The sequence below is a fragment of the Dermacentor albipictus genome, chromosome 1 (genome assembly GCF_038994185.2).
Source record: "Dermacentor albipictus isolate Rhodes 1998 colony chromosome 1, USDA_Dalb.pri_finalv2, whole genome shotgun sequence".
Classification (NCBI taxonomy): Eukaryota; Metazoa; Arthropoda; class Arachnida; order Ixodida; family Ixodidae; genus Dermacentor; species Dermacentor albipictus.
Genome location: NC_091821.1, coordinates 252,002,990 through 252,019,762, shown reverse-complemented (window position 1 = coordinate 252,019,762; position 16,773 = coordinate 252,002,990). Strand labels below are relative to the sequence as shown.

At 41.2% G+C, this 16,773-nt stretch overlaps 1 protein-coding gene across 6 annotated transcripts in view; it reads left to right on the top strand.

Annotated features, from left to right (window-relative positions):
• Positions 1-16,773, top strand: part of LOC135901226 (receptor expression-enhancing protein 1-like) — a 306,997-nt gene that overhangs the window by 285,511 nt on the left and 4,713 nt on the right. For all 6 annotated transcript variants that reach the window (XM_065430927.1, XM_070531165.1, XM_065430935.1 and 3 more), the window contains 3 exons: positions 12,071-12,155; positions 12,626-12,737; positions 14,626-14,731. In XM_065430927.1, coding sequence (XP_065286999.1) covers positions 12,071-12,155; positions 12,626-12,737; positions 14,626-14,731 — 303 coding nt within the window. The remainder of the gene's footprint in view (positions 1-12,070; positions 12,156-12,625; positions 12,738-14,625; positions 14,732-16,773) is intronic.

Sequence of the window (16,773 nt, the reverse complement as noted above, 5' to 3'; positions counted from 1 at the left end):
CATTTCCTGTCAGCGCTTACAGCTACGAACGCCCCTTGAAGCTGTGGCGGTTCGAGTTGTTCTCCTAAACAAACTCATTACCATTTGTTCCCTTTACATACCCCCACAGTACAATTTAAACAAACATGAATTTCAATCCTTTATAGATGAATTGCCTGAACCTTACGTTGTTCTTAGCGACTTCAATGCGCACAGTTGCCTGTGGGGCGACTCTCGTACGGATGCGCGAGGTCGTCTTGTTGAACAGTTCCTTTTCTCTTCTGGTGCGTGCCTTCTGAATAAGAAGGAAGCCACATATTACTGTCTTGCAAACAAAACCCTTTCTTCAATTGATCTCGGCATAGTTTCTCCTTCTATTCTGGCTGAATTCGAATGGGAAGTTACAAACAATCCTTACGGAAGCGACCACTTCCCCATACTGCTACAAGGACTAAAAGAAAACGAATATCCATCACAGGCTCCTAGGTGGGAGATTGACACAGCTGAGTGGGAGAAATTCCGAGCCCTTACTAGTATATCATGGGATGACATGTCCTCGTTAGGTATTGATGCTGCTGTGGAGTATCTTACAGCTTTCATAATAGACGCCGCATCTAAATGCATATCACAAGTAAATGGCTTGGCGTGCAAACGGCATGTTTCGTGGTGGAACGACGACTGTAGGATCGCTCGTAAGAACAGAACAAAGCGTGGGCGTTGCTACGCGCCTCTCCCACTGCGGAGAATCTTATTAACTTTAAGCAAGTAAAATCCCAAGGCAGGAGAACGCGCTGACAGGCTAGAAGAGAGAGTTGGCAGAAGTTCTTATCGAGTATCAATTCGTATACAGATGAGGCGAAAGTCTGGAACAGAGTTTATAGGATAAGAGGACGACCAACATATTCACTTCCTTTGGTAAACACACAAGGTGATACCCTGCTTGATCAGGCAGACTCACTTGGGGAGCACTTTGAGAGCGTGTCAAGTTCCACCAATTATTCAAGACCCTTTCTCAAATATAAACAAATAGAAGAATGTAAGCCACTCATAAGAAAGTGTGGGCAGAATGAACCGTCCTTTTAGTATTGCAGAGTTGAGAGCTGCCTTGAGCGCATGCAAGAGCTCTGCACCAGGATCTGATAGAATCATGTATGAAATGCTCAAAAACTTGCACAATGATACGCAAGTTACACTACTTAGACTTTTCAACGCTATCTGGGAGGCAGGGTACCTTCCAACCGCATGGAAAGAAGCCATTGTGGTCCCTGTTTTGGAACAAGGCAGGGACCCTTCCTCAGTGGCAAGTTACTGACCGATAGCCCTCACAAGTTGCATTTGAAAGTAATTTGAAAAAATGGTAAATAAGCGACTCATTCATTTCCTTGAAATGAGCAAAATGCTTGATCCCTATCAGTGCGGCTTCCGAGAAGGGTGCTCCACAACATTCCTCGACATGGAGAAGGCGTATGACACAACGTGGCGCTACGGCATCTTGAGAGATTTGTCAGAAATGGGTATTCATGGTAATATGCTAAACATAATAAACAGCTACTTGTCCAATCGTACATTCGGGGTAAAAGTCTGCAATGTACTGTCACATCCTTTCACACAAGAAACTGGTGTAGCGTGCTCAGTTGCACACTCTTCATTGTTAAGATGACAACACTCCGTGCTTCCTTACCACCGGCCATTCTGTATCCCGTCTACGTGGACGACATTCAAATGGGTTTCAAATCCTGTAACCTCGCAGTGTGCGAGAGACAGGTACAGCATGGTTTGAACAAGGTGTCACAGTGGGCAGAGAAAAATGCATTTAAAATCAATCCTCACAAGAGTTCTTGTGTTCTGTTTACAAGAAAGAGAGGCCTGGTTCCGGATCCTTGCTTAGAACTGTGTGGACAACAGATACCTGTAAACAAAGAACACAAATTTCTAGGTGTTACACTTGACAATAGACTCACTTTCGTCCCTCACATTAAACATCTTAAAGAAAAATGCCTGAAAACAATGAACTTAACGAAACTTCTATCGCAGACTACGTGGGGTAGTGACAGGATGTGCTTAATGAATCTCTATAAGAGCCTGATTCGGTCACGATTAGATTATGGTGCCGTGATCTATCATTCTGCCGCCCCGAGCGCGCTAAAGATGCTAGATCCAGTCCACCATCTAGGAATCCGCTTAGCCACGGGCGCTTTCAGAACAAGTCCCATTGAAAGTTTATATGTAGAATCAAATGAGTGGTCACCTCATCTGCAGAGAGCATGCATCAGCCAAGCATATTTTCTGAAAGTGCACTCTTATCCTCAACATCCGTGTTTTAATACCGTTAACGATATGACATATGCTACACTCTTTCGCAATCGTCCCTCCGTAAGACAACCTTTCTCGCTGCGTGTGAGGGAGCTTAGTGAAGAAATGCATGTCCCACTCTTCGAGCTTCGCCTAATGCATCCAGCCAAGCTGCTACCTCCTTGGGAGTGGCAGCTTATACAATGTGATACATCTTTCACTCAAGTTACAAAGCATGCTCCAGAGATTAAAATCCAAATGCATTTCCTGGAACTCCAGTACAAGTACGCCTGCACCGAGTTATACACAGACGCATCGAAATCATGCGAGGGGGTGTCGTATGCAGCCGTCGGTCCATCCTTCTTGGAATACGATGTACTGCACCCGGAAACTAGTATCTTTACGGCTAAGGCCTACGCACTATTGTCGGCTGTGAAGCATATCAGGAAATCAAAACTCCAGAAATCAGTTATATATACGAACTCCCTTAGTGTTGTGAAGGCCTTGATGACATTCTGTAACCACAAAAATCTGGTAAATAATGAACTCTATTCTGCTCTGTGTAAAGCATATATAGGAAACCTGCATGTCATCATATGCTGGGTGCCAGGTCATAGGGGCATCGACGGTAATGTTCTGGCGGACCAGATGGCCACGTCAGTTGCATCGCATTCTGTTAATTCCACCGCTGCAGTCCCTGTCACAGATCTGAAGCCCTTCTTATGGAGGAAACTACGGTACCACTGGCAACGCCTATGGGACGCGTAAATAAATAATAAGCTCCACATGATAAAGCCACAGTTAGGATTCTGTCCCTCTGTAACAAAATCACGCCGAACAGATGTCCTATTCTGTCATCTCAGAATAGGACACACATTTGGCACCCATAATTTTCTACTCACCGGAAATGACCCTCCAACCTGTGGTAGATGTGAGGAGAGGCTGACCGTCCTCCACGTCCTCCTGGAGTGTCGGAAAGCCGAATCTGAAAGAAAGAAACATTTTCCCTTAGCATACCGGCAGCACAACCCCCTTCATCCAGTAATGTTACTTGGCCCAGAACCGCTATTTGACACCAACGCAGTCCTAAGTTATCTGAAAGATGTTGTGTTGCATGTTGTTAGCCCCACATGTTCGTAGCGTCTCCTCTCTTCAGAGGATGTCGCTGTGATAGTTCTTTCGTATAGCACATGCCTCTAGGCCCTTGTGTTTCAAGGGCTCCGGCGAGGCAGCAGTGCTCCAGGTAATTTTAGCATCTCATATATTTTCTATTCTGCATCATTCTTCAACACGTCATCTGTCATCGACATAATCTTATTACAGAAAGATTTTACGCACTATAGAGTGACTATTTTTAAGGCCCCTTTACAGCCACGCCACACCAACTTCATAGATGTCATACCTACATTGCAAACTCATCACCACAGACCTGGCACTCTTTGGCCATATCTGGCCCTTGCGCCAATAAAAACTACATTCATTCATTCATTACCCTCTCATTAATGCTGCGGTATTCGTCGATGTTGCCCACTATGTCCTTATGGATCAGGAATCCCACCTAGTATTGCTTCTTATCTGGGAGACCTCTATAGCAGAGGACGTGGCTGTTATTCAGCAATGTATAAGCTTCACCAGTTCTTCTAATCTTACTAAGGCCAATGATATTCCAAACAATGTCTGATAGTCCCTCAAAGAGTCCTGCTAAGCTAGCTTCATTCGACAGAGTTTGGCTGTTAAAGGTTGACAGGGTCAGTTTCCATTGGCAGCCTGTCCGGACCCAGAGATTCTTAGCACCCTCTGCTAAGATACTTTGCTAAGACAATTGCAATGGCAAATGTGTCCGCAAAGTATGAAACGGTATCTTGGTGCAAAAATACTTAAAATTTCAAACGAAAGCGCACATGCCCTCCCTCCAAGAGGGGGCCTCGCTTCCATGTGGAGAATCAAGGTCACACATGCCTTCGTGTCACACAGACACGTTTCCTGCAATGTCACCGATTATGGCATGTGAATTCGGGGAATCATCCCATGCAGAATATACAATACTACTACTGAAAGCACCATGCATGTGGGGCTCATGGTGTAAATGTGATGCTGTTCCACAATCTATGGTATGGTAGAAGGCAGAGGAGGAATTCTGTGCGGACACTTTTCACATTTCTCAAAGCAAAGGGAGAGGGTGTCAGTTTATGTTGTGAAGTTTGCCTCCTGGCAACATTGCAACACGTCATTTCAATTTCTACTATCTCCTCTAATTGTGAAACAATGAAAAAGAATGATTTCGGTGAAACACTTCCTAGACAGCGCCTTAATGCTTTCAGAGTGTAACCAAAATTTTTATGGGGACCCGGTGAAGGGCCCTTTAATAATTTACAATTTACTACAATTCTTGTTTTTATAGTTTTGGTACCCAGGAAGTGGATGCATCGTAATATGACACTGCACTGGCTCACTCAGTTCGTCTGATTGCTGCAAGCAAGCACAGCCTCATGACGTGTGTGCAGCACTGTAGTTTATTTATGAGCAACTCCTTCATACCTCACCCCATTGCTAGACAACGTCAGCAATTTTTGCTATGTGTCATGACATCGCATGAATGTGAACACCATGTCTGGCATTGCGAGACATTTGTATTGTCCATGTTGCTGAATTTATGTTTGTACTTGGCATGCTTTCTACAGTTACAAATTATTTTCACCATCTGTACCATGTGTTAGTGACTTTACAATGGCCTGTCTTCCTCGCTGTTGGTTTTAGTGCTTTTACTTATTTGCATTGTGCCATGTTCCACTAATGAAACTGGTCGATGCTTCTACATACTAACCTTGTGTCAGCCTCTCTGATAATTGTCACATTCAAAGCCCAATGCTAGGGCTTCTGATTTCAGAGCACTGGCTTGCTGAAGCACTGGCTTGCTGAAGCACGTCACTGCCACTAAGCAAGTGAAAAATCTACAGAGGAAGACGGCTACCAAACTCTGTTGAGGCACAAATTAAAACCAGTAGGGTTTCTGTTTTCTTTCTTTCTTTTTATCTTTAGTATGTCAGACTTCATCCATAGCTTTATGGCAGAGGCAGTACAATTTAGCCACATGTAATCAGGAGTTAAGCAGAACGCCATCTGGTCAGGTAAAAACATTATTCGTACGTCACTGACCATTGTAAAGAAACACACAAAATTGACATTGGTCAATGACCTGTTGTATGAATAATTTAGCCCCATGTTAATCACGATGATGCCCTCTATGAAATATGGTCAGATGTGTGCAAGCATTCCCCTCCATCAGAAGCCACATGTCTTGTCCTTCCCTTTTGCACACACACACACAGTTATTCGGCCATGTCGCCGTACATAACCTCAGAAAGTGTCATGGAGGAAGTGCACATAAGTCATTGCGAGAAGTGATTTTTAGGATAAAGAATTTTACTAGACCACAGCACTTTGGTTAGGAAGCATTTTGGCTTCAATTTCATGTAGTGTCATGCTTTCAACTTTTTCAAGAATGTACCGGATGTTACAAACATGGTAGATTTGAACCTTTTTCTACCAACAATCTTTTTTTTTCTTTTTTTCAAAAATTTGAAAAGTTCTGGCTTATTTTATAACAAATAAGTATTTGACTTTGCAAAAATGCACGTCCCGAAGTTTAGTTCCAAAGTGTTTATCTTCTTTCAGCTAACAGTTAAGTGACTTTTAATGCTAGTCACATCTGTCCAGCCATGTAAAGTAGGAAAAATAAATTCGCTTGACTGTAACTATACCTAATTCTACAAAATTTGTATTGGTGGAACAGATTGTGCTATTTAACGGCAGTGTAATATTGTGTTTAATTGCATTTGCTTTCATTATGAGCAACCATAGCAGAAATGATTTTTCGCATTGCTTTAACTTTAAAATGGTTGGATAATACCTACAATTTTAAAAGCCAACTCCAGTGATTTCGTCATCTTGCCAGAGAAGTAGTTGTTTTATATTTCTCTGTGCCTCTTGTCACTTGTCACTTGTCACTTGTAATCTTTTGTCACTTGTCACTCGTAACACTTGTAACATTGTTCAATTTGTGTGACGATTCAGGATAATGTTAAGCAAAATACACATCAAAACCCAAGTTGGCTCCAGCAGCCAAGCAAGCTGCCTCATATGGCATCACGGGTAACGTTAAAGCAGACACAATGTATGGATGTCATATTCAACTACTGCAAATTATAAATTTTCTCGAACCACATGACACTCTTTGCTATAGAAAAGAATGCTTTGATAAGTTCACATTACTTAAAAAAATCATTGTCGGCAGATAAGTTAAACATAGTTGTTTGTGTCGGTCACAGTTTTGCACCCACTGGAGAGCCACGCAAAGTAGCAGCAGCAGCAGCACTGCTGCGCCCTTGCTGACGTCATGTGAAGCACAGTGGCCAATAGAAATAATCTTTTTGAGCTCATGGATTGTGAGTTTGTATGCAGATAATTAAAATGCGTTGTCAGGAAAACTACAGAACTCTCATTTGTGATGTTGGGTGTACATGACATAAGTGCCAGAAGAATGTGAGCGGATCCACACACCTAAATAAATTGCTTGAGTTACCCAGTAAGTCTTCAATTTACATGTTAGTACTACAGTAGTTCCTATTTTGGCTATTCATGATCTTCTGGCCTCCAACCGTCACAGTTCTTTTTTTTTTTCTTTGTGTACCAACAAATTCAATTTCAAATTCAAATTCACCAGTCAATCAGAGTCTGAGTAATAAAGGAGTACTGAGATGGCATTTATGACTTTTTTTTTTCCTGTTTTAAGATCAAAATGCTAAGCCCTAGCAAGAATACTGGGAAGCGTTGGAGCATGCTAAATAATCTACTCTAATACGTGTTTTTACAAACCAGTTCTAGTCCCAGGAGGTGGATGCATGATGATGTCATGATCTGCAATATCTGCAGCATTTACGTGCGAGTGCAGCCATAAGGAACATACACAGCACCCTTATTTCTTCTTGAGCCCCGTCTTCATACCTAGCCTCATTGCTATGCAATCTCAGCAAATTTTTGGTCTCTGTCTTTACATTATGATGATGTTGATGACGCAAAGTCTGGAGTACTGAGAGAAACGTTATTATCAAACTAAAATATCTTCTTTCCCAACCTTCATACTTGCTATGTGTCATCCTTTTACATGCAAGAAGAATGTTGTGGAATTTCTACAACTTTGAAAATATGTGTCAGTACTTCTTTAAATTAACAGTGCGGTTCATCTTTGATCAGAACAGTACACATGAGGAGGAAAAAAAGGAAAGAGGATAACCCTTATTATGCGAAGCATATTACTAGAGCTCAACCCAGCTCCTCAGGCGCGGCGGTGTCGCCTTCAATACCACGTGACACCGTGACGTCATGACAGAGGAGAAACAGGGCTCCAACTCGCGCCGTCGCTCGCGGCGTCGCCTTCAAGGCTGACCACGTGACACCATGACGTCACGACAGAGGAGAAACTGGGCTCCAACTCGCGCCGTCAGTCGCGGCGTCGCGGTGGTATATAAGCAGCTGCGCTTGCCTCTGCTAGACACTCACGAGGTGAGATGCCTCCTGGAGACAGAGCTGCTCGTTGGAATGAGAAGCGAAGGTTGCGGCGTGCTACAGAGACTGTTTCTAGGTGGCTTTGCTACGGCGCAGCGACTACACGCCCCGCATCGGACGCGGTGAGCGTCGAGCAACGCAGCGTTCGGCGCGACAACGAAATGTGCGCCTGAGCAAGCGCCGCACGCCTGAGCAGACGCCGACGACACCGGCTTTTCTGCGACACGAGCTCCTTAACGCTGTCGCGTTAAAATAAAGGCTAGTATGCTTCGCATCCTGGGCTTAACCTTAGCTAAGCCACAGCCAGTTTTTTTCTTTTATTTCCATTGTGTTGCCGAATATGAATCCTGTGGTCCTGCTAGGATTCGCAACCAAAGGAAGCAGTCACTTCTCGTTTATGGCATGTAGACTATTTTAGTTTTTTAATATAAAGTTCCATTTCATTGGCTTCATGTCAGGTGCGTTGTGTGAATGTAGTTTGAATAAACAGCAAAAGCAGAATCAATTATTGCTGAAAATGTTTGAATTGCCTGGCCAGTGCATCCAAAGGGCACTAGGGTATACCTCGATCCTTTGTATGATTGCGGCATGAGCAATCATCTTCATAACATTTAGCCAATGACATTGTTATCTACCATCCTGTTAGATTTTTAAGCCTACCTGTTTCAAGGAACTTTGCTTATATTCTCTCATTCATCTGTCTTTGCTGCTGTCATGTGCAAAATCAAATTTCTGCAATAGTGCAAAGCTAATTTGTGCTATTGGATTGTTCATTGATAGTGGTGTTTGTGGCATTCTGTCATACTGTTGTGCCACGGGCAGCTTTGGGGGGGGGGGGGGGGAGCTTAACTGCTATATTTACTATTGCCCCCATCACCCCCCTTCCTTCCATCATGTAGTGCTAAGTCATGGACATGGAGTGTGCTTGTGCACCCCCCATGAAAATGGAGATTTGTGTTCTGCCCTCACTGCAATGCTTACTGAGGAACCGTCATGGGCTTCCTTCATAGCCTGATAGCTCTTTCCAGATGGGCAATAAGTTGCTCTTTTTGGTCTTGCAAGGCTTAGCATTGGTAATGGCCTTGTTTTATTCCAAGAGGAGGAGGTTTGTGTGTTTCAGAAGTGGGAGAGTCTGTCAGCCTGTTTATTTCACATATGGTGCTAATTGATGTAGGCCAGCACTGCTAGAAAAGTTCACAAGCCTGTAGCCTGTTTTCCTTGCCAAAACTCTGTTCGGCTGGCCTCTTGCCCCAGCCCTGGCAGGAGTAGCACTTTGAGGAGCTTGTCACTACTGAACCTCCTTGTGCAGCAGTAAGTGCAATTTAAGTTGGCCAAAAGCAGTTTTCAACAGTTCTGAATGCTCTATATGTGAAAAACTCGCCCATCTCCTGGACCACCTTAGCCAATGGAGGATAGCCAGGAATTTAAGTAAAAGCAGGTGGTACCACCAGTCCCTTCTTCCACCTTACTATTCTTTACCTTGCATGAAAGTAGTGGTAATCTTAATCAGTATGACAAAACTCAAGGGAACACAAAATTGCACTAAATTGAAACAAACAAGGCATTGCACACATGAAACTTTATCTACTGTAACAGCAAAACCTACACAGCTTGTCTATCTTTGCTTATGTTAACCTATGCCTGATGTAAATCACCACTGAATGCCAGTAAACTTGTTCTGCATTGTATATTCCGCAGTGTACTATAATGTAACGGCTGCGATGATAGGCTCACTTGGCATGAGATGGTCTTAGCTGTCACATTGTGTAATGCATGCTGCTGGTATTGTTTGTTGCATATATTTGTGATGAAAGGCTTGCAACCATGTGAGCATTTGATGAAATTTCGTCCCCTAATTTGATGCAAGTGCTGAAAAGCTATTCAACTTTGTGAATCTTATTAGTAGCATGTAATCTACTATCATCTCATTTTCACCCATGTGCTCAACCTTTGAGAATGGGCTCCCCTTTGAAGGAAACATCATCTAGGAGTTGCTCTACTCATCTACGACAGCCATAAATGCCTTGTGTATTGGAAATGCCTTAATTTCAGACTGTTTCTTTATTGTTAGAACTGCTACTCCAAGTGATGTGTACCAATTCCACCTTGAGTGACCAACTGATGTAAAAAAAACTTAATTGATATGGACATACCTAATTTGAGCACCAGCAATTGCCACCCGTTGTTGTTTCTTGTACTGTCCAATTTCACAGGCCTATTATGCAAAAATTCTCCCTGACTGTGGCTGAGCATAATAGGCAAGTACTGTTGGGGACCTGCATTCCCTTTGCATTTCTTACAGAATGTCCCTTTCTATTCTGAGTTGTGCACTAATGCCTGTGGTTGATAAATTGTTATTTCCAATATTACTTGCCCGCACAAAAAGAAAGTGTGGATGCCTTTGTTTGATGTTGTTAACATGTGCAAGCACGTGTGGAAGTCTAAAAAGCAAGTGAAGATGATGTGATGAAGGTGTTGTCTGCTGTGAAAGTCGATGTCTATATAGCAAAGTGGTTGATTTTGTGCATAAAATATAGTTAGCTAGCTTCGTAAGCAGAGCTATATTTACAGCAAACTTTTGCATAAACTCCAATATAAGTAACTAGTTTTTAACAATTTACGTTAATGTGTGAGATTTTCGATTTGGTATGTTTGTGCAGAGTTATGCATTTAAGATTTATGTTGACTGGTATACATAATATTGTTTCTTAAAATAAGATGTGCTTTATTTCTACTGTAGTCAAGAGTTCAATGAAAGTTCGTCTGGTCAGGTAACATGATGATGAAGAAATTGCAGTCACTGACCAAGTCAAGGTGAAAATAACAAAGATACGTTTCGGGACCCGTACTGGTTTCTTGATCACACTGAAAGTGGGCAAGAGCGGCAAGTCGTTTTTATGCCAAAATGTGACGTAGAGAATGGGTGTAATTGGCAGGCAGGTTTTCATCAGTCATGTTGATACTGTTGTCCCTAGTTTGAATAAATAAAGATTCTAACAAGAGTTGGTCATCGGATTCTTTTCCTTAGCTATTATAGCAGCATTTTCCAAATTGATGCTGTGACTGCGATTATCGGCGTGTTCGGCAAGGGCGTTCGAGGTTTTTTCTTGTTGGAGACTTTGTTGGAGACAATTTCTATGACTAGCCTAAACTGACCAACTATGCGAACTTGTTTAAATTAAATCCTGGTGATTTATGTGCCACAACCACGATATATTTCTGAGGTATGCTGTAGTTGGGGACGTCGGATTAATTTTGACCACCTGGAGTGCATGTTACTGTGCTCCTAATGTTCAGTACCCGGGCACGTTTGAATTTCACACCCATAGAAATGTGGCTGCCACAGCCAGGCTATGATCCCACTCCCTCGGGCTTTTGTTAATTTGCACAGCATTACACTTAACCAAAGAAAACTGCTGCAGCCATGTGAACATACATGAAAAGACATCTTTATTGACATTATATGTCATCATGCTTTGTTTTTCTTTTAGACAAAATAGCTGAACAAAGCGCTTTAGTCACATATTGAAGCATAGGCTCTTTTCTATAATTTATAGTTCAGCTGTTTAAATTGCACATTTATTAGGTGGCCTTTCTTTATATTTATCTTGTGACTATTAGCAAGCAGCCTTTTAGCACTGTGGCAGAGAAAATGTATAGGTTTTACCAAAATGTTGGACACACCTGAAGCACCATGGTTGCTTGGAGTGTTGAGTGTTGTGTTGCTCACCATATTTATCTTGATTGATGACTAACCTTTTTATGCTCCAAGTTCTGAAATATGCATATTTAAACAGCAGTGGTTTTTGGAATCTTGGAAGCAGTGGTTTGGAATCTTAAACAGCAGTACCCACTAAGTGGGTACTGCTGGTCCAGTTTCACCTGCCACCAATGACGATTGCCTATAGACTCACTTTGATTTGTTGGGTTGATGAGGGTAAAATGCAAGAATGCCCATGTACCATGTATTGGGTGCATGTTGAAGAACCCCAGGTGGTCAAAATTAACCCTGAGTCCTTCACTACAGCATGCCTTATAAGCAAATCATGGTTTTGGCATGTAAAACCCTAGAATTTAATTTAATTTTAAAGACACACTTTGAGTGCAACCTGTCTGAGCTCAGTGTTGGAGTATCAGTTTTTGGAATTGAGTGGTGGGATACTGCTCAGATACCTCATAATGTCTGTTCATCAGCAGTCATCTGTAACTTTTCATTTTGCCTTCCTAATTCCAGGCACAAGAAGCGATTGCAGCGCACAGGAGTCATGAGGTAGCAGCTATCAAGGGCAGAGAGGACAGGCCAGATGGCAATGCGATTGGTAGGTATTGGTAGCCCTTTGGTTGCACTTGAGATCTGTAACATCTCTTGGCACTTCAGAGTTATGGTACAAACGAATTCTGCCCCTCAAGTGTTTTTAGAATAAAAAAAATGCCAGAATGCTCTCGTTTTTGTTAAAAGAGTACAATAGAGAGGATAAGCTGCTTAACATTAGTATGCTAGAATGATTCTTTTATTTTTATAGTGGTTCCTTGCAATGTGTGTGTGACACGTGGACAGGAAGAAGACTTAATGTTGAGCCACTTTTGCAATTGTTTTCAGTGTGTAACAATGCCCACACATTTACTGTGTGCTTGATGAAAAATATATTTGTAAACATACTTCGCTCCTTCACTTAGTGTTTTGCAACACTAAAATTCCTCTCAGTTGTGCTCTTCTTCATTTCACTGACTATTGGCCTTTTTAATGCTTTCCATATTGTCATAGTAATGTTTCACTACAATTCTGCAGCTTGGATGGACATGGACAGTGATTTAGAACACCTGCCACAGTTGCCGGCCCCTTGCCAACGACTTGCACCACTTGTGGGAACTGGTGACAGCCTGGACATTGACAACAATTTGTAAGTACATCATTATCACGACTGCATGTTACGTCTATGCACAGTATAGCGCATAAGGGTCTATTTCCTGAGCCATACTCATTGTCGTCTGTGAATGGAAATTGACAAAATGAAAACTTCCATTAATACGTTCATAGCGCTTCTTGATAAATACTTGTTTTTTTTTTCTTATTTAGTCCTAGCCACAAAGTATGCATTGTTGCAAAGTGTCCCTGAAATAATTGTTGTGACTATGGATATGATTTAAGTGTGGAGAGCTTTCCTAAAAGTTTTTCTGCTTAAATTTACTTGCATAATGAGCACGAATTTTTCTGAAAAGTGGAAGCAAAGTTGGGGATGCATTTAATATGAGGCGAATTTTATGGGAACTTATTTGAAATAACAAAAATTTGAAAGTAAGACGTTTCAATTACTAAAAAGTGCTGTCAATAACTTAGCTTTGCAGTAAATGTTAATGTCTACTATTTGCAAACATTAACAGTGTTCCAGTTCTCAGACCCTTGAAGGTGCAACGTATTCGATTCGTAGCGAGCAGCTTGTCATGCTGCTTCTGCCTTGTAGCTATGCAGTCAGGCTTCCAAAAGCATTTCTTCAGTTTTCGAAATATTCTTTCAAGGCCTTCTTTTGAAATACACCATTTTGAAAATTTATGAGAAGTTATGCATTCTTTTTTTTAACCATGGAAATTTATTGCCTTATTTTGGTCATGCATAATTTCAAAAAGTGCTCAATGGAGAAAGGTTGAGATGTCTAAAGTTATTGTGTAGGGAATGCTTCAATATGCATGTGTGGTTGAAATTCTCCATATGCAAATAATAATTTACTAACTAGAACATACCAATGCTGGGCTGCACTCCTTATAATTAAAGTTATTTGGCTTCCAGTGTAACAAATGTTAGGAATCAACCTGTATGGAATTTAATTTTTTATATTTAGTGGTAAAACTTGCATTAACAAAAGAATCTCAATTTTGATAGTAGGTACTTGCAGGATTTGCACTGCATAAAAATAGCTTCTAGGGCATTTTATTAGTTTTAATCGTCAACTCCTTAGTGGTTGGCACTGCAAAAAATATACTGGCATCATCTGCATAAATAATAAACCTAGCATCTTCAGTATGCAGGAAGTCATAAACACAAATATTAAATAAGAGAGGCCCTACAATGCCACCTTGTGGCACACCTGCAGTAATGGATTTTACATATGATGAAACATTATAAATAAGAAGTTTCTTCAGAATTATGAGTATACTGTAAGAAGTTGTAGGCTTGTGCTGTGAAAGATGTAATGCTCAAATTTTTCATTTGATATTTTATGCTTCGGCTAGTCAGAGGCTTGTTGCTTCCATAGATTTACCATTTAAGAACTGGCCAATAAAAATGATGTTAATAAGGTAGCTTGTCACACAGGTGTGTACATGCTCACTGATTTCCATTTACAACATGTGACTAAAGTTATTATGACATACCTGTTTCCAGTGTTCCTCCATTGCCAGTGTCATCAGTCCTGCATTATGTTTTTCATGAATGTAGCGGTGTTGTGCATCAACATCACTGATTTTTGTTATAACTCTGCATTGATGTCATGTGTGATGCAGGTATGAATGTATGAAGTTCAGCGAATTAGTGAATTGGATAAATAACTAAGTGCATGCTGACTGTTTTCCTATTGGGCTGCTATGAAATAAGCTGCAAGTTCTTATGCTTGATTTAATTAGCAATACAGTTTACAGCAGAGTGTATGCATATATTGTGATTGTAAGCTATCATGGTGAGGATGTAAAAGATCTTTTTTTTTTTCACCCAAATTGGGTAGCATTTTGTTTGTTTTATTTTATTGTTTTGACCTTTATTGTTTGTTGACTGAAAGCTTCATAATCTTACTTCAGGTATGCTGTGGATCCAGGCACCCATGGTGAAGAAATTTGCTCATCACCTCGCCCAGTTCCAACCAAAACATCACGCTCATCAGTTAAGAATCGTAGTCGCAATACGGTAAGGAGGTGACACACTGACATTTTTTGTTATCTCAGGCTTGCCCCATGTTGCAGAGTTGTAAACAAAAGTTTATTTCTCGTTATTCACCCTCAATTGTCCGCAGCTGAAGCTGCTTCTCGATTTGTGACATGCAATACTTTTCCGCCCTGATGTGCTGAAAGGACTGGCAAAAAAACAGTTCTGAGCAAATACTTGTGCTTCTGATTTTTTGCAAGCTGAAATGCAATTTTGAATCCTCAGAAAAATTAGAACTATGATCATGGAAATAAATTATAGGCTCTACAACTTCTTCATTAAAGATACTGTGTTTAAAGCAGTACTATAAAACTTAATTAATTAATTATTGTTCATTCATTGCTTAAGTCATAGTAAAAAATCCTTTGAGTTGCTCAAGAGGACAGTGAACAGTGTCAGTTGCATTCTCGTAACTTTTTATTTATAATAACTTTATATAATAATAATAATGATGATGATGATGATGATAATAATAATAATACAATTTTATTATATAATTTTATTTTATATTATATAACTTTTTATTGCTTGGTGCGAGTTAGCTGAAACTATACAAGTTTAAAGCTTGCAATTTCATGGGGTGCAGACTCTAGTCAATGTCCAATTTTCTCAGACACCCTAGGAGCTGTGAAAACATCAGAAAAAGCGCATGTGCAGTGTTCATACTAAACGAATTTTTTTTTGCATTGACTCTATGGGAAATCAAACGAACGACTTCCACTGTTCATCTTAACCGAGGGTTCATCTTAAGTGAGTTCGTCTTAACGGGCGTCTACTGTACAGTCATTGCTGTCACACCACCAGCAGCCCTGGCTTTTTGAATTCATATGGAGAAGTGGAACGGGTGGGTCATCAAGGACCTTTTTTTTTTTAGGCAGAAGACCTCTGCTTAGCTCTCTTGGTCGGTCTTTGGGATGGATGGAGTAGCCCTGCACAATTGCTCATAGACAAGCACCCGCAAATACGGCTCCCAGAGTCTATGCAGAAATTTCAATCAGCTTGGCTGTCAGCTGGGCATTCTACAAGTGATATGAAGCCACACAGAGGATGCAAGCTAACAGTTTTAACAGAAGCCACTCAGGCATTTCACTTTGGTCCCTCAGTGCAGGTGAGGCAGTCTGGGTCCATGGTATGAACTAACTTGCAACAATGTCATGTCCAGCCCAACATCTGTGCTTCTACATCATTGAGACATTGAGGGAAGTTACCCAGTGCTTCATGAAACATCTCACGCTCAGCCTGCTGGGAATGCAGCTTCTACTAGCATTCCCACAGAAGTAATGGCCCAGCCAGTTTTCACGAAGAACCAAGCAGCTTTAAAGGCTCCTGGTGATACACCAGTGGCTGACAAGAGGGTCAAAGTTGTTGACTTCAGCCTCAACACCTTTACCTGGATGTACTGGGAACTCATAAGAAGTTGGCTATTTGTCTTCAGGCAGTCCAGAATGTGTCTCAAGATTGGGTTGCACCACTTGAACACCAAACAAGCCTAACTTGTGAAGTTTTATTGGTTCAAGGCAGGTTAACATAGGTAATGTGGCTAGGTTGACAGAAAATTGTTTGGTGGGGTCAGAGTGCTTGTTCATGACAATTATCAGAGGGCCATTCAAGATACTGTAAGCTTTGGGTTAGTCCTAAGGCTTAAAGACAGCATGAATTGTGTTGCCTTCAGAATTGTTGCTTTGCTTTTCTCAAAATTTTATCCCTAGCATATCTTGACCTATTCAAAGAATGTATGTTGCATTTAGCAATATCGCTACCAATCTTATGCTTTCATTATTCACCATTTGCTTAAATGTGCATTGGAGATTTTCTGTGGAGACTTAGTTATGCTATATACTGTATATATGTATAGTGTTTGATATGTATGCATACCTGCCAATTTACAAATGTGTCTTGCTTTACAAAGCTTTCATTGGACACATTGAGCGAACCAAGATTTGACTCGCAGTGGGCACAAGTAGGAGACATGGACAAATTGCTGAGGCTCCACAGGATCACAGTAGTAGTGCTGGGGATCGTGT